The 26,337-nt window shown below is 43.6% G+C and overlaps 2 protein-coding genes across 10 annotated transcripts in view; one reads left to right on the top strand and one right to left on the bottom strand.

The window, feature by feature from the left end:
- HNRNPA2B1 (heterogeneous nuclear ribonucleoprotein A2/B1) overlaps window positions 1–10,905 on the bottom strand; it is a 20,538-nt gene extending 9,633 nt beyond the window's left edge. For 2 of the 4 annotated variants that reach the window (XM_074984598.1, XM_074984601.1), the window contains exons 1-3: window positions 9,140–9,361; window positions 1,852–1,962; window positions 907–1,053 (exon numbers count right to left, since the gene is read on the bottom strand). In XM_074984598.1, coding sequence (XP_074840699.1) covers window positions 907–1,053; window positions 1,852–1,962; window positions 9,140–9,214 — 333 coding nt within the window. In that variant the 5' untranslated portion in view covers window positions 9,215–9,361. Of the gene's footprint in view, window positions 1–906; window positions 1,054–1,851; window positions 1,963–9,139; window positions 9,363–10,738 lie in introns of those variants that run through there. The other 2 variants (XM_074984600.1, XM_074984599.1) reach the window with 2 other exon arrangements.
- Window positions 10,016–26,337, top strand: CBX3 (chromobox 3). Of its 6 annotated transcripts, none has more exons than XM_074984604.1 (7): window positions 10,016–10,393; window positions 12,328–12,412; window positions 12,651–12,701; window positions 16,896–17,038; window positions 19,629–19,794; window positions 22,805–22,899; window positions 25,671–26,337. In XM_074984604.1, the coding sequence occupies exons 3-7, from the start codon at window positions 12,678–12,680 to the stop codon at window positions 25,795–25,797; spliced, it is 555 nt and encodes a 184-aa protein (XP_074840705.1). In that variant the 5' UTR covers window positions 10,016–10,393; window positions 12,328–12,412; window positions 12,651–12,677; the 3' UTR covers window positions 25,798–26,337. The 6 variants fall into 6 exon arrangements, with proteins under 6 accessions (XP_074840705.1, XP_074840707.1, XP_074840710.1 ...); XM_074984603.1 differs by lacking the exon at window positions 10,016–10,393 and adding an exon at window positions 11,039–11,093; XM_074984606.1 differs by lacking the exon at window positions 12,328–12,412.

Below are 26,337 nucleotides of genomic sequence, written 5' to 3'. Positions count from 1 at the left end.
CTGGTTGCTATGTGAAAAGCTCTAAACAAGCAAGAAGGAAAACAGACTATGCTGTAGAAAGGAAGAAAATGATTATACATGAAGGCTGCATTTACAATACAGTTCCCTTTCGAAAGGGGAATGCAACGAGGCAATCAGAAATGCAAATGTTCGAAAGAAACAGCAGTGTAGACAGTATTCGTTCTCTTTTCTTCCTTTTTTTTTTTTGGAAGAAGGGCGATTTCAAAAACCGGAGTTTATTTCAAAGAACCTCATCTAACACTGCTCTTTTGAAAACTTAATTATGCAAAGGAAGTGTGATATGAGAACCGGCACTTCATTTCCGATTTGCCTCATTTGAATTCCCTTTTGAAAGGGAACTGTAGTATAGACAATGCCCAAGTGTTTACTTTTTGCTTTTGCTTACACAGAAAAGAATATTGCCAGAAGAACTTTAGGAGGAATCCTGGCCGCACACAAGTCACTAGTAAAACTACCATTGTCTTCAACGGGGCAAGAATCTTACACCCTTGATCTCTAGTCTTAAATACAAGATCAAACTCTTCAAAGGGTTCAATTATGAAAAAAGATATCCAACCTACAACAGTAAGGATTAAGCTTCTGATGTATAACATCCCCCCCATGTAGTAGTCACTCAACCTAAAAAGCTGAGACACAGCTTCTATCAATCACATCCTAAATTTCAACTGGCAGAAATCAACCTCTGAATGCGTCCTGCTGTAAAGATTCTTCAAGTGATAATAGGCTAAAGGAGGAAAAATGAAAAAAGGCACCTAACCCTAACTAGAACCTCTTAATTACAAGAAAAATTAACTGCATCAAAAAAGGATAAGTTAGTTTCCCATTAAGTCAAAGTTACTTATGTTTAACAACATAAAAGACTATGCTTTTTAGTACTTTGCTCACCTCTCTGGCTACTGCTCGCTTTGGCTCAACTACCCTTCCATCAATTGAATGAGGTCTTGCAGCCATGGCTGCATCAACTTCAGCCATGGAGGAAAATGTTACAAAACCAAATCCTCTTGATCTTTTGCTTGCAGGATCCCTCATCACCTGCAAAAAGTCAGGCAGTTTTATTATTCCAGTAAATTTTCAAGTTACCTCTCCAGCTAAGCACAAACCACATCTTTCATTATCAGTCTGACAAATTTTTACTGAGAAGTTCCCAGTTTCACAAAAGCCATTATTTGTGTTTTAATCAATTTACACCAAAAACATGGGCCACAAGGACAAGTAAATAGAGACTGTCAAAAAAACCACATTACATTAGATTAACTTATTAGTAAAACAGCTGAGGTTGAGTTTACTGCACAAGGGCATTGCTACGGTGCTGCAGGTGTACCATTATAGTATCTTACTGCAGAGTATTTCTACAAAGGTTTTTTACATCTATATCGTTAAGCCACGCTAGGTTATTGAAAGAATTCTTCCCTCTGGCCCATCTGCATCGATAGCAGACATTCGAACAATGTTTCTTTCATAGGACACACAATTTTCTCACACCCTGAGTGATGAAATTAAGACAGTCTAATTTTTGGATGTAGACCAGGCACGAGGCTATCTGTTAAAAGTAAGGCAACACAGTACAAAAGTCAAACACAGCACTTAAGTATTCTTTGCTTCTCAACATATATAAAACAAAAACTAACAAGCAGACCTTTTGCAAAGACAAGATCTGCAGTCAAAAACCTCAGGTGCCTGTGTTATGTAAAGTACTCACCAATTTATACATTCAGTCCAAATTCTAAAATACATCAATATACTTCACAACACTATTACAAGTATTTCAGAAAATGGCATGACATTTTTATGCATTTTTTCTTAAATCCACATTATCAGCATACAACTTACCACACAGTCTGTGAGCTTCCCCCATTGTTCGTAATAGTTTCTCAAACTTTCTTCTGTTGTTTCAAAGCTCAAGCCACCAATGAACAGTTTGCGAAACTGCTCCTTTTCCCTCTAATTTAAAAAAGATAGTATTAATGACATTTGCAATTTTCATTAAGTGTTCTCAGGCATATTCACAAAGATTTATGAATACTCATTTTCAACACGATTGTGATGCTCTGAAGCTGTATTATTGCCATTACACACTGACCTATCATAAAAGTAGCTTTTCACAGATATCATTAAAATTACCTTCCTTTCCCTCCCAAATATATTAAAAGTAAAAAATATGTTTTAAGTATGCTCAGAACTAGAAAAATGCTCCTAAAATGCCATCAAGTTTTCCTCCCTGCAACATCATCACCTTAAACAAAAACAGATTTTAACGGATGAGGTGTGTCCTCTACTAGATTGATTTTTATTGTTCATTCCAAAAAGGAGGCTCTTAATTCAGCCAATACAGTCTAGAAAAGGAGAAATAAGTTTCTATGTGAGGCACACAAAAGGGTGGGGAGGGGAACTTCTTTTTTAAAATAATATGAACTTGTATGTTCATTCTCAACAAATAAGCATTAATTAAATTTCTAATTCTCCACATGTGGCTGAATTGATCAAAGTTCTTATGAAAGGCCCATCTGATCCTGCATCACTAATGTTAATGAAGTTTTGCCATTGACTTAAATATGAATAGGGATCAGGCCCCAAATGGGAAGCAACTTATTTTTCTCCATTTTACCTGAAACGCTCTTCAAAGTATTTATATCAGCTTTTACTGTTGAGATAAATTTTGTACCAAAAAAGGCATCAAAGTCGTAGCCATGCCAAAACATAAAAAAAAAAAAAAAGGGGGGGGGGGTGTTCATATTTGAAACTACCATTTCACAGTCTATCAAATACTTAACACTTACAAAACCTCTTTAAAAATAAGGTGTACAACAAGAAACTGCAATTTTAGAGTTAAGATATGAGGGCTGTTTTCTGCGGAAATTAGGTGAAGGCCAACAGACATTGTTTTTCAGTTGTAAGACAATTTACCATTGCTTGAAATACTTTAAAAAAATTGAAAAACAGATGAATCAAAGATTTAGTCTTTATAAATCAAATCTCCATTATGTGCATATACCAAGGGAGGCCAAACCATAGCTTAGGAGTTTCTGTGGCTCTTTTGCACTGAAAGGGCAGATGCAGAGCCTCCCAGTCCTCCATCTACCACACTAGAGCAAAGAAGGCTTGGGACTTCAGCCTCACAGGAAACATATACCAGGGCTTAGAACAGCAACAGACAAGGGGCTCCACGAACCAACAGTTATGCCCAGCTCTCAAACTTCTCACGATTACAGTTTAATATTTAAGAATGGAGGAATGAGGCAATTTATCTTAAATAAAATGACAAACTCAAAGCAACAAACAACTAAAGTTTATTGAATCAGGATCAATTTTCACTGTGCACAACAGGGGTCAGTGGCAGGCAAGCTAAATTTTCATTAGTGCTCAAGCCAGCAGCTCAGCCCTGCTCCTCCTTCCCCAGGCAGCTGGGAGCTTGCTCAAAATCATGCCATACCTGTGGATTATTAAAAGAACAGCTAATGCTACCAATCACCACCTAAATGGTAAAGCTCTGAATTTTTATTTAAGAAACTGGTTTAAGTAGGACTGTTAGTTACTTTTAAAAGTATCAACAGCATTCAGACCATATACAGAAGCCAAAAGGTCAAATTTCAGTACTTCACCTTGGAAAGGTTGCTGACCCCTGGTGTACACCATGTTTAGTTTAGTCCGATGGTACCGGACTACAAATAATGCCTTAGTAATGAAGAGTTCAACTGACAACCAAAGAGTTTTTTTAATGGAAGTGGAGAAAAAGTATTACTATCTTGGTAAGGAAGTAGCTGCTAGCACCAATTAGAAGTTTTAAGTCAGTAAAATCGTCCAGGGCAGTAAACAACAAAGAAAATGGAATGGATGCCTTATTTTTTTTCCCCCACCCAATACTCAATAATTATTTGGAATTAAAGGCTCTACTGAACCAACCACTGCAAAATTCTGCTTATCCTTTCACTTGGGTAAGTAATTTTGAAATGCTGTATTTTCCATGCTTGGGATGAAGAGACAATTACTAACACAAAATCTGGGAATATTGATAAAGAGACTTGAATAATAACCCACTAAACTTTAAGGCATGATTTTGAAAAGTACTGGCTTGGTCAAATTTGTTCCAATGCAGCAGACCCCTGACTTAGCATGGTTGCCCAGGAGCACAACTTATGGGTAAGTCAATTTCACCCCTAAGTTGGGTCCAGGCAGGGGAAGAGGGCCAGCTGCCTTCGGGTCCTGGTCCTGACTGCACCTGGCTCCCTGCTCCCATGAGCACCAGGGAGCCCAGAGCCAGGTGCAGGAGCAATGGTGAGTTTCCCAGCTCCTGCAAGTGGCAGGGAGCCAGGAAACGGACCAGTGCAGCAGCTCCCCTGACTCAACTAGTGGGGATCTGGGAACAAGGCTGCAGTCTGGCTCCTGGCTCCAAGGAGTGGCTGGGAGTCAGCAACCAGGTGGGGCTCCCCCTCTGCTTGCAAGAGGCTGGAAACTGACCCACTCTGTTGCTCTCATCAGTTTCCTGGCTCCCAGGAGTGATGGGCAGCTGGAAGCCAGGCATGGCAGAGCCAATCAGTTTCTCAGCTCCAGCAAGTGCAGGGGAGTCAAGCTGCCATCTGGTTCCCAGCTCCCCACCACTCACAATTTTAACTCGCATTACTGCCAGAGTCACAAGTCGAAATCATGTAGTCAAGGGTCTACCGTACAGAATTTATAAAAACAGATTTTATTTGAAAAGTTTATTTTAATGGAAGTAGCTCAAAAAAAATCTATTTCAAACTATCTACGCTACAACATTAGACTAAGGCACGTAACCCTAACAATATTCACTAGAACCAGATGATTAGGTAAGGCATAGCTGGACAACCAGTTTCACTGCTCATGCTGAAAGAAGGAAAGAGAGTCTTACCATGTAACAAAACTAAAATGAACCATTTGTTGTGGGTTTTTTTTTTTTTTGTTATTTCAAAAGCAGTATTCCCCTCAATTCCTTCTCAGCTGAATTAGCACTCTGACCAATAAAACCTTCTTGACCTTGCTTAAGGCAAGATCTTCAATGATGCTCCCCTGGAACCAAAAGAAATTACTGGTGAAAATACCAAATCTGCTTTTGATATAGCTGCAAGTCCTGCTTTCTCTCAGGCTCAGCAGCCAGTAGACAGGCTTGCAAAAAAAGATACAAAAATGTCTACTGCTGACTTTTGTAATTCCAGTTACTGCGCTGCTACAAAACAGTCTGCAAAGCCCGATGAAAGCAAGAAGCACACAGTTATCAAAAGCTGACTCAGAAAGTACTAACTCATATGCAAGCTTTATAAATCTGCCCAGAACTTAAAAAAATGCAGTGGATCCCAAAGGACCACAAAGTTGGTCACAAACCCATTTTAATGGGTCACCAGAGCTGGCTTAAACTTGCTGGGACAAGGGACCAAAGCCTGAGGGCATCATTCGTAAGCATCAGGTCTCAGGTTGCAGCCTTCTCCCCTTTGGGGACCCAGGCTGGCTCAGAGTTCTGTCCCCCTTCCTGGGGTCTTGTAACAATTTTTCTTGCCCAAAGGGGGATGCGGTACAATTAAGTTTGAGAACTCCTGCTCAATGGGAATATGTGAGCCACTATGCTGTGGGACAAGATATTTGCACAAAGCACCCTTTTACTTCAAACTCTTAACTGGAATGGGGAAAAGGACTGAAACTTAGATCAAAACACTTGAATTTGGCACGTAAGTAATTTAAGTTACATATATTCACAACAGATAGCCTTCAGAAAATATTACAAGCCAAGTAAATAACAGTTTATTAGACTAATCAGTGTTGTAACTATTGTTGATCCTAGGGCAATAGTTTTTAAATGGAAGGCCATTTCAAGATTCTGGGAAGTGGTCAAGGGCAGCACTTTTCTTTGAAGGGAGTATAGGTTCTGGGATGGAGGTGGTGTGCAAAAGGGAGCTCAGAGGACTGCAGGATACAGTGTGGGGTCTGAGAGGGAGTTTGGGTGAAGGAGATGGTTGTGACCTGCAATGGGGTATTGGGGTGCACAGTCTGGGAGGGGGTATGGGTGTAAGAGTGGATTCTGACCTCGGGGGAAGGGGATATAGGAGCAGATGCGGGGTCTCAGACGGAGTTGTGACCTCGGGCAGGGGGAAGGAGGGTGTATAGGGTTTGGGTGGTGATCTGGGGAAGGGGACTGGGGTGCAGAGGTCCAGAAGAGTGTGTAAATGCAGGAAAAGACACTGTCCTGGGGGAGTGGTGCAGAAGCAGGTGAAGGGCCTGGGAAGGAGCTGGAGTTCTAGATCACAAGCAGGTTCTGGACAGGAGGCATTTACCTGTGAAGCTCTCAGTCAACATACTACCTCAGACAGACTTCCCTGACTGCCAGCAACAGAAGTCCACTGGCTGTTCTCTGAAGTTCTGTGCTGGGAGAGGAGAAGGGCTCCAGGTACTGCCCCACCCCCAGCTAAACCTCCCAGCCCCGACTGGCTGGAAGCTGACCAATAGGAGATGAGAAAATATGACATTACCCCCCACTCCCAGCTTGCAAAACCTCTCAACTCTTATTGGCGCAGACCCCACCACAGCAAAATCTCTGAGCACCAATAGAAGCTGAAAGATTTTGCTGGGGACAGGGGCATCACCTGAAGCTCTCCCTACCTTCTGTAGCAGTAGGGACCAGCCACGGGCTGAAGAGGCTTGGTGGGCTGGATCCGGCACCCAGGGTCATACCTTGCCCATGCCATCTTAAGATATTAGAGATGACAGAAGCTGGTCTAATAAAGGGTAACACCTTATCTACCATACTTACTTAAATGTATGACATGAAACCTCTAGCGGTTTGCAGGACGTGTGGTAACTACAGTTTCCTGCAAGACAGCTAAAAATAAATGCAATTTCATAATTTTTTGTACTGAGACATGAGGCAGCCAAAGAAACTAGGAAGGAAAAAGGGGATAGGTAGCCCAGTAGACAGTGTAGTCCCTATCACACTCAGAGTAAGAAACTTTGAGAACATGTTATGCATGTGTTTCATCCAGAAAAGCAACAAAATAAGTTTCAGCATCACCACCCACTTCAGTTAAAGATAAGCTACAGAACTATTTTGAGGTTTGTCATTGGAGTCTCATCTCTTAATTTCACAGGGTGCACCAAAAACAGAATGTACAATACTGACTTACTTAAAGACTTGATCCCATGCCATACCATGCCTTGGGTGGGACATGGACTCAGTTTTGAGAGTTCTAAATCTCCCCTAGTTCTTAACAGTATCTTACTAGCAGTTGCCCTAACTACACTAATAATTTAACATGTGAACTAAAACACATCCCTTAACCCCTCTGCCCCTGTACATACATGACTTGCTATTGAGATATGAATGAAAATAGCCTCTTACTTTAAAAGCATCAAAATAACAAAATTACACCCTTGGGAATCAGCTACCAAACAGGAAATTACAGCATTGCCAGGTACACTATATTTTTTTCTACACAGCTGTTGTCAGAAAGGTATTAAAGAAAAAAAAAACAATACAACTTACTCAACATAGTTATGCTGGCAACCTCCCCCAGAAGAGATGAAACTTTTGCAGACAAAAGAATGCTTCTAGCATATAGAAAATGTCATGGCAGAGAAAACAGACAGACTGAAACCTCTTCATCAGTACTCTCTTTACACTACAGAGCTAAGTTAGCATATCTACACCAGGCTTTTTACTTGCATTGAAAAAAAGGATCAAGTATTACATGTGGCAACTTAAAAGAAACCTTTAAAGTAAAAATCAAATTCATCATTAAGCAGTATAACATATATAGGTTATTTGATGGTTTTCCCCACCTATTTACAATCTTGGTAAAAACTCTTAGTTTTGTACGAAAATATTGTAAAAACAGGGTATAAGCATCTTTAAACCTTCTCACAATGCACCCTTCCCACACAAGTTAGATTTTTATGAGAAACCGGGACTCTCCCTAATAAGGAATCCTGTAGCATCTTAAAGATTAACAAATGTATGTATTAGGTAGTGAACTCTCATGGGCTCCAGTTATTTGTGAACCTACAGACTAACAGGCTTACACCTAGGAGTCTCCTGTTCTAAGAGCTTTTAATACTGCCCCGACAGACTAATGTTTTGGAGGATAAACTTTCGTGGCCAAAACCCCCTTCATCAGATGTATGAATGAAGGGGGGTTGTGAACACCCCCCCACGCATCTGATGAAGTGGGCCTTTGCCCATGAAAGGTTATACTCCAAAATACAAGTTGGTCTGTAAAGTGCCACAGGATGTCTTGTTCTCGAAGATACAGACTAACACCGCTGCGCCTCCCTGATATTTAACACTGTCCACCACATGAGCGGGTCTCCAAAGGAGAAGAGGGAAAATGTGGCACCTCCACTTGAAAGGGCAGTATCCAGTCACAAGCAACATGGTTACAGACCATCACCTACAAAGGCAGGCAGAGAAAGACTCTAACCTGTTGCTAAATGCAACAGATTAAGAGCAAATCAACAAAAATGGCGGCTGGAGGGAGAGACCGGCAGCTGCCGCTCAGCACCCGATGATTGCTTGCCCGCCAAAAAAGGAGCGCCGCCGAGATGGGGGGTGGGGGGGCAATAGAGGCTCCAGCGGCCATTCACGGCACAGCCTCTGTTCACAAGGAGCTAGTCGCGACTCCAAATCCACCTCAGCGCCCCCACCCAAGGTAACAAGAGCAGCAGATCTCCAGGTGTGGAGCAGCTGCCTCGCCTATCCCGCCATGTGGCAGACCCGGGAGATCCCGGCGCCCGCCACTAGACAAGGGAAGGAAAATGGCGCCTAACACCACCAAGCCCTCTGGAGAAAGCGCTGCAGGAGAAAACTGCCGCCAGGCGCTGCGGCGGGAACGTGGCACGCTCGCCCGGCACATAGAAGTACCTAATCGGGGCTCTTCTCACCCCCGCGCCCGGCCGGTCCCAACCAGGTTTGGCTGGAAACCCGCTGTCCCCATCCGCCTCCCCGCGCCGCAGCGAGATACGCCGCTCGATCACGGGGCCACTCCTCTCCGCACACCCTTATAGGAACCGCCACCGCCTTAGTCGTTTCATGGCTGCGGCTCCCGGCCTTCCCGCCCGGGCCCCTTCCCTGCCACCCTGCCGCCATTTTACGCCCCCCCCCCCTTAAAACCGCCATTACCATCTGCGCCTCCCCGGACTGATCCCGACGCTTGCCAGGGCCAGAGAGAGATCCGCTTCGCTTACTGCCTTCCATGGTCACCCGCCGGGCGCGCGCGGCTTGCTGGCGCAACGGGAGCTGGCTTAAACGGTCCGTGCGCCGGATCTAGGACTCGCCTCCGCTCGCGCTCTTGCCGCAGCGTGTGCCCCCGCCTCCCTCTATTGCGCACCAGCCCAACTGCCGTCGGCGCTTCCAGAACCTTCCTCCCCTCTAACGTCTGCGCTACGGAAAAGCACCAAGACTCGCCCACTGCGCCACCAAGCGAGTTAGCGGACGCGCAAGTGCTAAGTCCACGATCTGCGCCAACAGCGTAGTGTCTTACCCATAAGCCTTTCATTACGTACACACACTAACTACACCTACGCACATTACGCAGCTCTACAACCGAGATTTGCGCTATTTGCGTATCATACACCTTATGGGCTACGTAACCTCGTTTGAGAATACGACCCAACCTTTCTAGTCATGGCTTCCTTGTTACGTATTTTTAAATGCATCGCCACGCCGCCGTCAGCCCATCCCCTCATCTAACTATGGCCGGCTGTATATACAAGTGGAATTAAATAATCTGCGAGCGCGCCCGGACGCCTGCGGAACGCTTCCTTGCGTTTTAATAGTGTAGTACAAATTCAACCAGCCTCTGGCAACGGGTTTGCCAGAAAGAACTGACTGGGGTACCGTCGTGCACCTACTCCATTTCGGCAATGTCCGGAAAAAAGGCGCGGACCATCACCCGAACCACTTCGGCAATTTCCGAAAAGAGTCGAACTCGGAACCCTCCCCTACCAAGGTCCATTCGGCAATTTCCGGCAAAAAACCCGGGAAGCCTCACAGTGCCGAGCCCAACCGAGCCGCTTCGGCTCAGCGTCTACTCCCGCTTCGGGTTTTTTTTCCGGAAATTACCGAAGGCGCCCGGAGACCGAGCCTCGCAGCAAAAGGGATATAATTAGTCAAAGGCCCCCTCTCCCCACTTGTGGTGGCGGCGGTGAGCGGGCAGGGGCCGCTAGGGTCAATTCGGAGCGTGGTGAGTGCGCGCCCCCGAGAACCCCGTTGTTAGCGGGGCGGCCCCTTCGCCTCCGGCTGCCTGGGAGGAAGTGATAAGTAGCCAGATTTTGGCGCCAGCTCCGAGACGCCGCCAGCGGGCCCAAGAGTTAACGAACGAGTAAGGCGGACCTCGCGGTAGCTAACTCCACACACAGCGGCCCCGCAGAAAGGGTGAGTGGCATCCCCATCTCGCTGAGGAAATGGCGCTTCGGCGGCTCCGCTCCCCTCCCCCCGCCCCGGCGAGCTCAGCGGGGAAATGGCCGCGGTTTGCGCCACCCGCCCTAGAGGAAGTGGCCGTATGGCCGCTAGGCCCCATCCTCCTCAACGGGGCAAAGTGCCCCCCCCCCCGGCTTCCAAGCTCTTGTAACGACCTCACCTCCCCAGACCAACCCTCCACGGACCCTCGAGCTCTCCCGGCGGGTCGGCCGGTAAGGGCCGTCCGGGAGCCGCGCCCAGGCTCGGCCTTGGAGGTTCGCGAGGCGGCCACAGCGCGCGTCGCTGGGCCCCGACACTCACCCAGTCGCTTTCTCTGTCTCCGCGAGGCATCTTGCTTCGCCCAGGCGCTCGGCGAGCCCGCGTCCCCGTCTTTCAAGCCGCTCTCTGGGAGAGAAGCCTGGGTCGGCCCCTCTCTCTTGGTCTCGCACGGGTGGCGACACGGCAGCAGCAGTGGCGGCGGCGGGAGGCTGCAGCTCGCGTGTAGGCGGCGTTGTGCGCTGTGCCCCGCCGCCAGCCTGCGCGCGGCTCTGCTCTCCCACCCCGCAGCAGCCGCCCCAGCCTCTGCCCCCACCCCCCTCAGATGTCGCTGCTGCTCAGTGCGCGCAGGGAGCCAGGAGGAGACGGGCAACCTGAGCAGCCGCCGGGCACCATTGAAGTCTGTATCCTTCTCTTTTTCTCTTGCTTTCTCAGATAATTGGGCAGCGTCCTAGAGCCCCTGGGGCTGGGCTCGGCTTTGGAAATACCTGCACCGGTCTGCCGCTGCCCGCCTTTTACAGGCACCTCACCTGAAGTGTGGCTGCTGAGGGCGGGTGGGCGGCAGCGGCATGGGGAGGGGGCCGGGGAGCCGAGCCGCGGGGTCTCTAGTGGGTGTTTCCCCCTCCCCCACGTAGGAAGAAGGCTCGGGGGGCATGGCGTGCTTAGCCGCCGAGGCTGGGAGCAGCCTGGCGGGAGCGGTGGAGGAGGAGGGGGAGCGTTCAGGAGACAAAGCGAAGCCGCCAGCCCTGAGGGCGGTTTTTCCGTGGGCCGCCTAGGTCAGCAATGGTCGTGTTTGGCGAGGGGGCAACGTGGCACTGGGCGGGGGCCGTCGCCCTCTTCTCAGGGCGTGCGTGTGAAATGGTGGAACGCGGCTCTGGGCAATGCACATGACTTGCCAGGTCTGGCAGTCTTGCGGCCGCAGGGCATCTCCCCCTTCGCTGGGCTGTGGGTTGGCCCTACTCAAGTGCTCGGATAGGCCCGTTAGGTCAACCGCGCTTCTGGTGTGCGCCCAACGCGGGCCTGTAGCGCAGCCTTGCCATTCATTCCTCTCCTACAGGCCTTTGTCTCACCCTACGAAGACTAGATAAGGTACCCAGTAGCAAGGCCCAAGCTCTCTGCTTGCCCCCTACCGGACTTGGTGGCTACAGGGTCACCTCTTGGTCTGGGAGGGGTGGGATTGCTGAGTCAAAGGCCTTTTCTAGCAAGGTTTCTCTTTAGTTTACTCATGTTGTGATTTTTCAGGGATGGGTAGTTAAATCTGCTCCCAAAGAGGTGATATTACCATGACCAATTGTATGGGAGAGGGAATGACTTTTTCCTTCAGACCATGTGTTAATATAATCTGCTTAGGTTAATGAAAAGTATATTTCTAAATTAACCATTTTGCTCTCCAACAGACAGTGTAATTTTGCCAAATTATTTACATTAGCCCTAGCCTACACTTAGCCTTAACTCTTGCTTTCTGATCCTTAAATTTGCACCTTTTTAGTTGCTTTAATGTACTATTCTGCTGTTTATATTTCCTGCTGTGTCATGGTTACTGGTGTATTATGATACAGATATATAGTTGTTGCTAACTAAAATTTCACTTGTACCATGCAAATGCTTTTAAATATTTCTTGGTTAACTGCTAGAATCTGAACGCTTTCCCCATGGGGTTTAAAGAAATGTACATCATCATGGTTCTCCCTACCTCTCTCTGAAACATCTCTGCCTTAGGTAGGTAGGATATTCTTGTAACCCATCATGCACGCTCAGTAGTAAGCATCATAGTTAGCATAATGATGTGTTTGTACGTTACACTGGAGACAGTAGTAATCTGTCTCTGGATTAAATCGGCACTTGACAAGTTATGTGCAGTGAACACATGGGGGTTGGAACAAGGACCATGCTTGTATTGGGATGCCTTTCTCTGAAGTAACATAAACTTCCTTTTAATTGTCATGCATTTTTCTAGTAAAAGCTCTGCAAGTCTGCAATAAAAATGGCCTCCAATAAAACTACGTTGGTAAGTTCATGAGCACCTAAAATATGTAAGGATTTAACCACAGTATTTTTCTTCAAAATTATAACTTGGCATCTCCATGTAGGAGATACATCCACATCTCTCCTCCCCAGCATTATTCTGAATAAAATGTCAGATCCAGAATGTAAGGCTAATAGAAAGGACATTGACTTTGGCTTAAGTAAAACTACCATCTTCCAGTGAGACACAAACAAAACAAAATTTCTTCTAATGGAGGCCTGTGCTCCAGTTCAGCTCTCTGACTTTCAGTGAAAATTATTTTAATAGATTTTAATCAAAAACACTTCGAATTTTTTAGCCTCCTTTCAGCACCCCATGTAATTCATTGTCTAGTTAAATAGGATAACAACATACTCATTTTAACCTCTCCCTAGCTGTTCTAGGGAAATAATTGCAACCATAGGCACAATACTGTTGACTAATGCTAACGTGATGGGGGTATAGCTAGGATTGCTGTTGGAACTGTTATTAGTAAATAATTCAGTTGAACTTCATAGGAGCAGAGATCATTGTCTCCCACTACCTGGACCATTGTAACAGGGCTTTGACAGGTGTCCAGTTCCTGTGAAACTTTTTGATGATAAACTGTGAGCCAAAAAACTCTGAAATCAAGAACAAATGGATGTCACAGAAGTTGGTTTAGTATTTTTAACTATTGCAGTACACATTTGTAAAGGACAGAAGTATGGAGGCTAGTGCTTGATTTGTTGGGTTAAAAAAACAGACAAATGTTTATGTTCGGTAGATATTAGTTCATCCTGTATCCAAACAAATATTGTTACCATTTCCTGCCCCTTAACTATCTGGTTATTTTTCACTGGACTGCAGTAATGTAAGTCAGTGTTTCCGCATTTTATTTGGCCATGGAAACTTTAAATTTGAAAGAACTTTGCAGAACCCCACTCCGAGGCTCTACTCTCATTGGGCCCCCAAACTGCCTCCCCCCCAGGTTTTACCCACCCCAGCCTCCAAATCAGGCCCCCTGTCTTCTCTCAGCCCCAACCCCATCTCCCACCACCCCCAGGATTAACCCACCTCATACCCAAACCTGGCTCCTGGGACTAACCCATCTGTGGCGCTTGCTGGGGAGCCGGTGGTGGGTAGCCAAGTGGGCCCAGCAGAAGGAAGGCTGGTGTGGAGGAGTTCCGCTGGTGGGGGGGTGCTAAGCCACACCCACCAGAAGTTGTGGCTGCTGGGGTAGCAGGGTGTGTGAGGGGCTCTCTGCGGCTCACTGGCCTGCTGCCACTGAACTAATGGAACTAAATTCAGTTGGTTTAATGGCTGGGTCCCTTGTGCCAGCTGTTAAACCAATTAAATTTAGTTATACTGCTTCAGTGAAGGCAGGGCAGGGAGCTGCAGAGGAGTCAGCTGTTGTAATGGAATTTTCTTGTGAAACCCTTATTTTCACTTCACGGAACCCCGGGGTTCTGTGGAACACCATTTGGGAAACAGTGGTGTAAGCAATTTATCAACCTTCATAACTTCTAATAGAAGTTAGTGCTCCAGCTTCCTAATGTGAGTGAGATAATATCTGGTCTAAAATGCTCACGGGAGAGGAAGAGAACCTCTTGATGCAGTCAGTGGTTTTTTTTTTTAGAACTTACTTGCACAGGTCAGGAAAATAAGTTAATGGTTCTCATAGGAGCAATGCTGCTTCTACTAGGAGAGGGACAGTTAATATTTCTGTTGAAACTGTGACTTTCATGTGTCTAAGCTATCTACCACAATGCTACATTAATGGTATTGTAACTTGTATAAACTTTACAAGGTGAGTGATCATACACTAAAGGTAATGTGTTGTGTGTGTGTATGCTACTTAAGTGAATTTGAATGTAGGAAAGGAAGTGAAGTGCACTTGACTTGAACTTGCAACTTTAAAATGCCCAGGATATGGTGTGCCCAGGTATGGGAGAAGATGCCAGATGATCCAGTGGCTCTTCTTCTCATTAACAACTTCAAAAGTTCTATGTTTCTGTTGGGTGAAGTGTATGTAGAAGCATACATCCACAGAGAACACAAATTTGAGCTGGATTCTCTATTTTTCTTCATGCTGTGTAGTCAGATGCATGCTAGAAAGTAATAAGGAGCAAGGAGAAAGTTTTAAGATCTGTCCTGATGTCCATTTGAGGTCTGCTTACATAGTAATGGCCAATGAATATCAAATGTTCATGATGATTTTTCAAACAAACTTAAAAAGAATAAAAAAATCACATGCTTCCATTGAAGGCTTTGTGCATGACACATTTTTAAGTTTTAAATTGTTAGGGGTCTGAATTTGTACTTGTGGGGAAAAAAAGAGGTGGGTTTTTTGGTTTTTTTTTACTTTCTCCAATTCACATTCGTACTGAGTCAAAGCACAAAGGAGAATTGCTTTCAAAAAGTTATATCAATTTATATAATGTTTGGAGAGCATCATAAACTCTAAATACTATTGTGCTATGAAGGTTGTCACTTTCTTCCCTTTTTACTTTTTCCATCATTATCTATGTCTCTTCTGTCCTTCACGCCTTTTTTCTTTCCTGGGAAGCTGTCTTAAGAGGATAGCTTTAACCTCTTCATATTACTCCTTTCTCTCAGTCTTGATCTGTTCTTGTGTGCTCTCTGCGGAGGCCAAAAACACTTCTGTGCTTACATTGACACTCTTAAAACAATGGTGCTACGCTCAGAATGTCATCTCTGGGATATGCAAATTAAAGATTTAAAGCCAATTTGCGAATACTATACTTAAATCTCCTGTTCCTTCAAAAAAAACCACATTTGGTATCTTTATATATATAACATCTAGAACAGAAATGTTGAACCTCTTTCCTTGTTGTATTTTGTTGCATGATTGTTCAATTTTGCTAACTAGAAGTCTGAAGTTGGTGGATTTAGGAAAGTCCTAATTAGGAAAAGGATCCTCAAAGATTATGGGTGTTTTTTAAAAATAATACAAATAACTTCAAATCTTAAATTACAGAAAGTGGAAAGAGCTAACTTTGAGCCTGAGTTTCAAAACAACTGCTTCATTGCTTTCTCAAAATGTCAATATTAATTGTAGATAGTACTCATTGCCGGTGCTATAATAGCAGGCTGTGTTCAGTAGTAAAGTAGTTTGGTAAGCAAAAAGAGACAGCACTACCTAATTTAACGTTCCCATAGGACTGCACTGTGCGAGCTAAAAAGTCCTGCTACCATTTTGAATGCTTTCCCATAAGGAGCACATCCAAAATGGCAACCAAAACTCTGCATTTAGTCACATAGAACTCCAAACACTGAATGTGACAGTACTAAATTGTTTCATGCCTTTTAGGGTTATGAACAAGAAAATTATCATGTGTCCTAATACGTTTAATTGTGCCTTATTAAACTTGGAATGCCTTGAGGATGATGTGGATGTAAATTTTATTTTAAGCATTTAAAGGATGTTAAACAATATAATGTACATTTGAGTGCAACATTTGTAAAGTTTTAATTAGAGAAATTTAATACATTAAACACTGTACTTTAACCATAGCTATCTTAGGCTTTTGCATCTCTGTAACATCTGAGTGGAAGTTACATTGGTGCATGGGTAAGGATGTTGGGGGGAGAATATCACAAGTAATGCATCCTGCTGGAAGCTGTTATCAATTATTGTAGAGCATCAAGCTTGATGTAGTAGTATGACTTCAGTCCTCTCCCGTCCACCCTTTTACTTTTTGGAGGGTGTGGGAGGAAAGTAGTAACTAATTGCCTTTAATTTTCTCTCTTTATTAGACAGAATAGCATCCCTGTTTTGGTCACCACCTTAGAGTTCCCATAATGCTTTGATGTGTGCATATGCCTTTATGCTATTTCTAGTACATTGCCTTTTTGTGGGTGTTAAATTAGATTTTTCTGTAGAACTTTTTGAGAGTTTTGGCACTTGAAAAAGAAGTAAAATGAGAACTAAGGAAAAGGAGCCATTAATTGTATGGGCAAAACTATCTTGCCTTTTTATTAAAGATTGGTGCTCAGTGTTGGATGTTTTATTAAGTATCTTATGAAATATAGCACTCTGATTACTTGCCCAGGTGCACTAATCTAGAATTTGAGCCACAGGTGCAGTGTGAATAAGTTGCCATTTCTGTGATACATAATGAGCAAAGGTTGTGCATGGCCATTGAAATAGCTATATAAAGCATATAAAATACGTTCTTTAAACTTCTTTTGTAGCAGAAAATGGGAAAGAAACAGAACGGCAAAGGTAAAAAAGTTGAAGAAGCAGAGCCTGAAGAATTCGTTGTGGAGAAAGTCCTGGACAGACGTGTGGTAAATGGGAAAGTTGAATACTTCTTGAAATGGAAAGGATTCACAGAGTAAGAAATTCCAAATGCCTTTTTTTTTTTAACTCCTAGCCCCTAAAGTCCATTAGATACTTTCCACTATGTTGCCTGTAGAAGTAAGGGATTCTGTACCCATTAATGATCAGTGGTACAGTTGCTTCAGTGAAGATATTGCCTGTGCCACTGGGTGTAACTCCACCTCCCTGCAAAGTGGTTGCTAGGTCAATGGGAGAAATGTAGCACCGCGTATGCTGGGAATTAGGACAGTTTAGCTGCATTGGCTGGGATGTTCATTTTTCACAACTCCTGAGCAAGGTAGTTATAGCAACCTAAATTTGTAGTGTAGACCATGTCTAAAAATATATACTCATTCATTTACAATAACTTTATTTTAAATTTGTGAAAGGGAAGGGGAGCTGTATACTAGATTTTCAGTGGATGGCTCATCATATGTCAGTACCCCATAATGTTTCAAAATAAGCAGATTTATTGTAAGTATATATATTCATTCTTCTGACTAACCACTTAAGGATTTTCTTTTTGGGACAACAAAAGAAAATCTGAAGTAAGCATTTCAGTAAGGCCTCGCTAATGACTCTGTCATTGTTTTTCAGTATAGATAATCTCTTGTTGCTATAACTAGATCCTCATTAGATGTGACACTGATTTAACTCTTTTTATTTGATAGTTTAAATAGATGCTAAAGCATTGTAGTCAGACCTTAGCCAATATAGTTCAGAGATGGATATCTGAGCTCAGCTCATTCAAGAGGGACTTGGGGTTTGCTTCACTAGTGAATTCACTCTGCTGAAGGTTAGCTATGGGACTTTACACTTCCATCAGTCTGAAAAAATGTAATGCCTTAAACATATATCCCACCTACTCTGAGAACATATACAGTCTTGCACACATGAGTCTTAGGGGAATTGTGCACCACTGCACTCATAAAGAACTTGTCTCATTACAGATTTCTTTGATTCCCTGCAGAAAATGATGGAGAAGCAAAGGGAAGTTAGGCTCAGGTTGGCTGGGGGTGTCCAGGGGCAGAGTTCAGGAGAGGCATTGGTGCCCCCAAAGCACAGGTGGAGTGGTCCTTGTTCCACTTACTCCCTTCCATTTCCGCACACACAGGGCTTGCTGGGTAAAAGTGTGTTGCTCTGCTCCACTGACTGCAGCTGGACACTGCCTTCTAGGTTGCAGTCCCAGTCGTGCTCCCCTTCTGTGTTCTGGAAACCATCCTGTTTTCTGTACAACAGTGAGTTCCCGTGGAGAAAAGAGAAACTGGAGAGTGGGGAGGATAAGGAAGGGAAGTGGGGGTGGGAAGCAGGAGCCCTGAATGAGGCATCGCCTTGGTGACAACTAAGGCTCCCCTATTCAGTGGGCCCTTTGGACCCCCAGCCTGGTGAGCCTCGCCCTTCCCTTTATCTGGACTGCACCCACAGCTCCCAACTAGCTGTCTCTGAATCACTTTCATTGACCCCCCTCACCCATACACTGGGACCACAGTGAGACCTAACCACCTTCACCTGGACCCATCGCACAGCGTACCGTTGCCCATCTACATGGAACTCCCCAATAGGGATGTAAAATGCCATTTAATTTGGTTAACCAGTCAAAATGCTAGGTTTAAGTGGCTAACCGATCAAATGGATTGGGGAGGTGCTGGGAAGGCCCCTCTCACAGCAGGCCAGGGTTGCTCCAGCCTGGCTGGAGCATCACTGCCTTCGGCACCACCACATGTAGGGGTGTAGAGCAGACCCAGCCCTTGCAGTGTGTTGTGGTTGGGTGCAACCTTATCCTGGGAGTTGGTTGCAGGGTGATCTCTTACTGCTGCAGTCAATGGTCTTTACTCTCCCCATATGATCCTTGAGTCTCCACATTTATTTATAGACTAATAAAATTTGCTGAATTTTATAATGTGCACAGAATTTTTTTTTTTATTTGTGAGGAAACAGAATTCCCTCAGGAGTAACTCATTCATGATATAATTGTATATTGTTCCAGATGTTCATACTATAGTTGCCTGTGTTTTGTGTCAAAGTGCATATTCTGCTTAGATGTACGTAGCAGTAACTTGCTTAGTCTTGATGTTCATGGGACTTGCCTCAAGGTACCCAAGTATATTTCAATGACTGAAAATATCTTGGGGAGTCCCCTTGCTGGGCATTGTTTGTTACGGCTGTGTTATGATGTACTGAGAGAGGCACTCTAGAGACACAGTTAAATATATTTGATGTTAAGTAGCAAATAAAACTAAGCACACAGTTTCTGTTCATGCCTCTCAGACAACTTGGTACTATGGTGGTCTTTGAAGGTGTTTAAAAAGGAAGGCAACAGATCTTGAAGGGCCAGCCAGTTTCTACAGTGTGCATAAGTAGAGGATTTAAAAAAGTTGTGCGTGCTCTGTTTCTTCTGTCTTAACCTTTCTCAAGATAGAGCATAACTTCTAGTGCACATCTGATGACTGCAAGGTCATTTAAGAAAATAAAGTATACTACCTCAGGTTTAAGAAGCCTTTTTCACTTTATGGGGAAGAAGCTTTTACTTATTGTGCGCTACCTGCCTAAATTAGGTTTCTGAGCTTTTGATCGTCTTTCATGAGCTATGTGTATTTTTATTTCAGTGCTGACAACACATGGGAACCTGAAGAAAATTTAGATTGTCCAGAGTTAATTGAAGCCTTTCTTAACTCCCAGAAAGCTGGTAAAGAAAAAACAGATGGGGCTAAAAGAAAATCATTATCAGATAGTGAATCCGATGACAGTAAATCAAAGAAAAAGAGGGATTCTGTAAGTATGTTAAAGTTGTTCATATACAAATGTGGTTTTTCTTTTGTTGAATGTGTGTACCTGTAGTTTAAAAAAAAACTGTAGAGGTGGCCTACAGGATTATAGACAAGCCATACATGCGTACCTGGGAAAGTGGCTTACAACAATAATTGTAAACCGTCTGAAAAATCATAAGAGAGGATTCTAGCCAACATGGCTTCTGCAAAAGAAAATACTCACGTATTTGAACATCACAAAGTGGTGAATAGTCAATCAGTTTTTCCTTAGACTTCTAAAAAGTTCCATTTAAAGCAGCTAAGTATTCCTGGATGATAGCAACAGTGTGACCTGTTGTTGTTCCTACAAATAGGATTAAATGGTCAATTTTCATCATGGATTATGGTGCCCCAAGTTTTGTCCCTGAACCAATGGCAAAAAACAAGTTAGATAACAGTCATGGATGGTCTAGATCAGGGGTAGGCAGCACTTCTAGATGTGGGGTGGGGGGACTACTCTAAGAATTTGGTAAGTGGTAAAGGGCTGCACTCCTCCTGCACCACCTCCGTTAATATCGTGAGTCTGGGTTGGAGGTTGTGTGAAGGAGGGTGCTGTGGGGCAGGGGAATAGGGTGCAGAATCTGAGAGAGTGCAGGAGCAGGGAGTGGAATGGGTTAGAGGTGATAGTGTATAGACTAGCACGGCTTCCTCTCTGTTACTGTTCAACATGCAAGGGAAGGCAGTGTGTCATTGTTTATTCTTGATACCACATACAGTAAACCCTTAAGAGATGTGCAGTCAAGTTGTGTGTCTCAGATTAATGCAACTGCTGCTCCTGTCAGGGGCAACAGCTGTGAGTCAAGCTGCTGCCCCTGATAGGAGCAGTTTCCCAGAGTGGCAGGGAGCTGGGAACCAAGCGTCAGCCTGGCTCCCAGCTCCCTTCCACTTGCAGTGCCAGGAAACTGACCAGGGCAGCAGCCCTGATCAGTTCCCTGGCTCCAAGGAGTGGAGGAGAGCCAGGAGCCAAGCTGTCTCTGCTTCCAGGCTCCTCTCCTCTCTGGCTGGAGCCAGGAAACTAACCAAGGCTGCAACCCTGCTCCGTTTCCCCTCTCTGCAAGCAGAGGGGAGCTGGGAGTCAGGCTGCCCCATGGTTCCCACCTCCCCTCAGCTCGCACAAAAATTCAAGTTACGTGGGGGTTGCAGAAACTCAACCCTCACATAATTTGAGGGTTTACCGTACTTACCCTTTCTAACTCTTAACAATTAAAGATCAGGGTGAGACCTCTGGGGACACGTTATTCCATGTCTGCCTACGCTAGTGATTTTACATCTTCCTCTGGCATAGGCCATTGCTCAGCATATTGTACTGGATCCATGGAGTCCAACTAGTTCTAAAGCAGTAGCCACTATAGTGGCTCAGGAACTGACCGGTGGCAGACAAAAGAATTTGCTGGATGACAGGCGATTAATATTTTCTAGCACATTACCAACACTTCCACTGCTTCCTGGGCTCGTAGAAAACATTTCGAGGTAAAATTACAGGTAGATAACAGCACAGAACACTGAAGGCTAGGAGTGGTGGCTGTAAACAAACTTCATGGGACCACGAGAAACTTGGCCACGCCTGTGGTAAGTGGTCATCAGGCTAACTAAAATCATGCTAGATTAGTTTTTGCTGGATGAGAGTGTTCCAGATTAGAGAGGTTCGGCCTGTAGTTGCATTATTCTGAAAATATATTTATTGTTCAAGCCAACTAGCCATACTCAGCAGGTCAAATAGTCACGTGTCTACTGTGTTGGACACCACGGGAGTAGATGGACCTTGGATTTGACCTAGTCTGGCAATTCCTATTTTCCTATGGATTAAACCATAACAGTTGATTACTTTCTTGAAAGTCAAAGAAATCGACTCAATTATTTGTATCTCTTCCCACATCTTCTAAACATACAGTACTTTAGAAGGATGCTGTCAACTAAGTTAAGCTGTAAGTGACCTTACTTAAAAGTAATTGTCTCATGGGTAATGGCTGGACTAAAATCTATTTTCAAATGCAGAGTTGGAAGGGTGAGGAGAACACAGTTGCCCTTTAAGACCATCGAAGGGCAAACCAGATAACTTGTTCTCTTTCTATAGAGCTGTCCTTCTGACTTTTATTGCTAATGTATAAAAGTACACAGTGGTCAGTAGTTTGTGCCAAATGTTGTTTTGTAACACTTCAGTTTGTAGAACTGTCTACATTGTAAATCTTAGAAGCTGGTCCTGGGCACTGTTCGGAAGCAGCAGCAGTGCACCCAGCCATGTCTGCTGGAGCAACCCCTGCCTCTAGCCACTTAATATCAGTTACAGGTATTTTTAGCAAAAGTAATGGACAGGTCACTGGCCATGACTTCTTATCACCCAGGATCTGTTCTCTACTTTCACTAAAAATACCCAGGACTAAATCATAGCCTCACTTATATGATGCTAGGCAGTCTTCTTAAATTATCCCCAAAAGTGAATGTTAAGCAAATTAATCTTTTATAAACTGTTAAAAGAGGGTGTGTGTTTTTTATTTTTTATTTTGTTTTGATTTAGTCTTAAGGGTATTGTCTTGTAAACAATGACTGTATACTCTGATGTTTGCATGGTACTATTGACAAGCTGGTGATTTCTTTTGTGGAGATAAAAAATAACTCTTTGCAAGCTTGTATTTTAATCCACTTCTACCTTGAGCTATTACCATGTTCCTAAATCCAGGAAGTTGGCTGTAGTTTGCATGTTGCTAATAAAATCATTTAGAAGTGGTGTTGAAATGTTCCCTGACCTTTACATTTAGCTTCCACTAAAAAGATCTTGCCTGCCTTCACCTGTTTTTCTAAAATAAGTGTGTATATTGATTATGTAAATTCATCTCTTTTGCTATATTTAATTCAGTGGTTCCGTCTAACGTGAAAATGGTGAAATATTGACTTGATATAAGGTGTAACTTGTCTGACACCTCCTAAAATGACAAAGTTAATGCTAAATGAGATGAACATTTCAACCTCTTTGATAGGTTGATAAACCAAGAGGGTTTGCAAGAGGTCTTGATCCTGAACGGATAATTGGAGCTACAGATAGCAGTGGAGAACTTATGTTTCTAATGAAGTGGTAAGTGATTTGTGTACAGCTGTGATCCAAACTGTTTAAATATGTGAGAAGCGATTTTGGAATTAATGAGAAGTGTTACCTTATTATACTTTAGAGAGACCCACCCCAGCATGACACTCATATGTATTTTAATAAATGCTGCTGTTGGATTAAAGGAAAATGGGGGAGCTAGCTTCCAAACATGGACACATCCTCTTGCGCTCCTGTCCTTACATGGTTGAACTCAAAGAGGTGAAGTTGCATGAGAACAGTGGAAGAAGCCAAGGCATAATGGGTCCAGTGCATCTGGCTGCAGTTATGAATCCAGGGCACTGTATGAGTTTGTCAGCTTGAGCATTTGGGAGCAGTCAGTACCATCCATCCTGGGAAGGGAGGAAGAGGGACAGGGCCCTGGGCCTCCTCCTGGGCGCCCCCTCTCCTCCCCCAGCCAGGGCTCGTCTTGCAGAGTGGTGATGGTAGCTTTGCCCTCCGTTCATAAACTTCAGACCGGTCTGTGCACCATAGGATATTGTACAACCAGGACTCTATAGCTGATGACTCATGGCTAATAGCAGATGGGGCTTCTACCCGAGAAAGGGAAAGATTTTTTTTTTTTCCTCAGGACTTGGCTGCTCTTATTCTCTAGGTGCTGCTGGCAGCTGGTTGTTCAAACAGACTGGTTTCAGGGATTGATTCCGTAACACCCACAGATTGACGCTTTCCTCAGTCACACAAAGGAAAGCTTACCTCAGAAAGAAAGGCCTTTTCCAAAGGGGACAGCCAGGATTTCTTACAAGATTCAAGGTCTCCATAAGCATTGTCTTACTAATAATACTCAATATAGACCCAGCACCTCCCACAAAACAAAGCTGATGGAATAAATATAGTATAGAACAAATCTACATGTACAAAACAAAGCTATTGTTAAGAAGCTTGCAGAAAGTTACCAAACTTAAAGCTAGCAATTATTAAAAGTTACAGAACTTAACATCTGCATTGTAGTGGACTGGACAGGACAGGACAGAGGCTTATACAACACCGAGAGCTGTCAGTTTACTTGTTTGAGTTTGGGAATACCTGTCCTGAACAAATAGTAATGTTAGAAATGAAATTCCAATCTTCACAGGCCATATTTAATGCAGGAGCAACATGTGGCAGGTGCATGAGGAGTCACATTCTGCCCTCACCCTGCACTCACCATCAGCTCCACCATGAGGTTGCAGGGGAGCACAGTCAGGTGATCCCAGCTATGCCTTTTCTCATGACTGTGGGGGCAGTCATGCCCCTCTCTGGAGCAGCGCAGCCCAAGAGGACCACAAACAGTCACGTTGCTCTAGCTCAAGCTGCTCTTAGGCTGCACCACTCCAGGGGTGGAGCAGAACAAACACATCGCTTCCAGTGACTGCAGGGGTGGTGTCCTCTTCTGGCCCCCCCTACCCTCCCACCCATAGTGGCACTGCCTGAAAGCAACATGAGCTTGCTCTAGCTCACCCTGTTCTAGGGGATCTTCCAGAGCACTTGTCTAATTTTACTTCCAGTGAAGTCCACCTGAATTGCCTGAAAAATATCAGTCTCTCGCTTGTGTCCTGTGCCCAAATATTCAAAGATTTGCACTTCAAAAAGCTGGTATTCATCTTCTTAAACAGGTAGTGTCTGTGTAAAGTTTTGGGATATTTATAAAGAGCAAGTTGTGGCAATTTGGAATTTCTGTAGCAATCTTCAGTGAAGAAACAAAACAGAAAAATACAGCAAAAATGAGAGAACTTATTGGTTCCTATTTTCTGTCTTTGTGACTAGGTTATGCTTTGTTATATGCCACAAGCTTACTTCTGAAATGCAGATGTGCAGCAGTCATGTGACATCAGTAAAATATTTTAAAATACATAGGTATCAATTATATTTTTCTCTCATACATTTTCTCTGCAACTTCTGATCCTGTATCAGAGTGAATCTGATTGCCAGCATTTTATCCAGTTGGATTTAATGATTTTGTCATATTTACGCAAAGTAATAATTTGAATTTGAAAATCACACATCTGACTGAAAAGTTTTACATGCGATTAGAAGCAATACATAAAGGAAAACCTGTCCAGTACAATGGTAGTGTGTAGTCTGTGTTTTCTTGGCACAGTGATTCCTTTTCTGGCTTTGTGGCGCTCTCAAACAAGAGAAGAAAAATTTTGCAGCAAAATGTGACTCTAAAACAACACAGATTTGGCAGGGAAAACTGGGGACTGTTCTATTGAACTGCTAACTGGAGATTGTGATCCAGAATTGATAGCTTGAAAAGATCCTTTTAAAGGATATGTCTACATGAGACCAAGAAAGTCGACCATAGATACCCAATTCTAGCTACGCCAGTTGTGTAGCTAAAACTGATGTATTTTTGCTTGGCTAACTTGTCTCTGTCTCTCTGTCTGTACAGAGGAAGGTTGATGGGAGAGTTTCTCCATTCGACTTCCCTTCTCACATCGCACAAAGAGTACAGTGGTTGACTGTGACCCCTGAAAACTTGATTTTGTGCATGCAGAGTAGACACATGAAATCAAACCCCAGAAGATCGACCCTGACTCTGTTGATCTTGCATGGTAGTGTAGATAAGCCCTCAGAGTGGTGGCCTCTGGAAAGTTGCTAGTGGTGATTTAAAAAGGATAGATTTTTCTAAAACATTTGCTCCTTGATCATGAAATACATCATAATATGAATTGCAAACATCTGTTTCAGTAATAGATCTTAAACTCATGACTTGTTTGGTTTTTGTTCTGTTTGTTTTTTCAATTCTGTCCTTTTAGGAAAGACTCGGATGAGGCAGACTTGGTGCTGGCCAAAGAAGCTAACATGAAATGTCCTCAGATTGTAATCGCTTTTTATGAAGAGCGACTAACTTGGCATTCATGTCCGGAAGATGAAGCACAATAATCATTTGCATTTTTTATATATATATATGAATATTAAAACCTGGGTTTTGATTTTATTCTTTGATTTATTAGCTGTGTGAGAAACATCTAAATTCTAATGAGAATTGAGTTGGTAAATTTTTTTTTGAAGTAGTGTTTGTTTTTTTTTTTTGTTTTTGCATCAACAGCAAGTAAATGAAGGCATTCTGCAACTTGCCTCATTAATGACAGGACAGCATTTGATACTATTTCCTTCATATTAGGTAAAGGCTTTTTTTTAAACTTTCATGAACCTCCATAGTTATTACCACATCATAACACATGTTTAAACAAGTCATAAATGTTTTATAGTCTTCTATGCTATTGGTGTGCATGTATCTTCTTTACCCCATCCCTAACATGTAGAACTATTCTTTTTAGTATTTGACGTAACTTAGTCGCAAAGAGGCCAGGTAAAAATTAACTTTGTAGTAATTTCAATGTCATCATACTGTATATTGTTTACTTTATTGTAAATACTGGTGAGCAGTGGTCAATAAAATAGTTTTATATTCTTCCTTTA

This window comes from Carettochelys insculpta, chromosome 2, assembly GCF_033958435.1.
Source record: "Carettochelys insculpta isolate YL-2023 chromosome 2, ASM3395843v1, whole genome shotgun sequence".
NCBI lineage: Eukaryota > Metazoa > Chordata > Testudines > Carettochelyidae > Carettochelys > Carettochelys insculpta.
The sequence above is the reverse complement of the archived record's forward strand: the minus strand, read 5'-3'. Positions and strand labels throughout refer to the sequence as shown.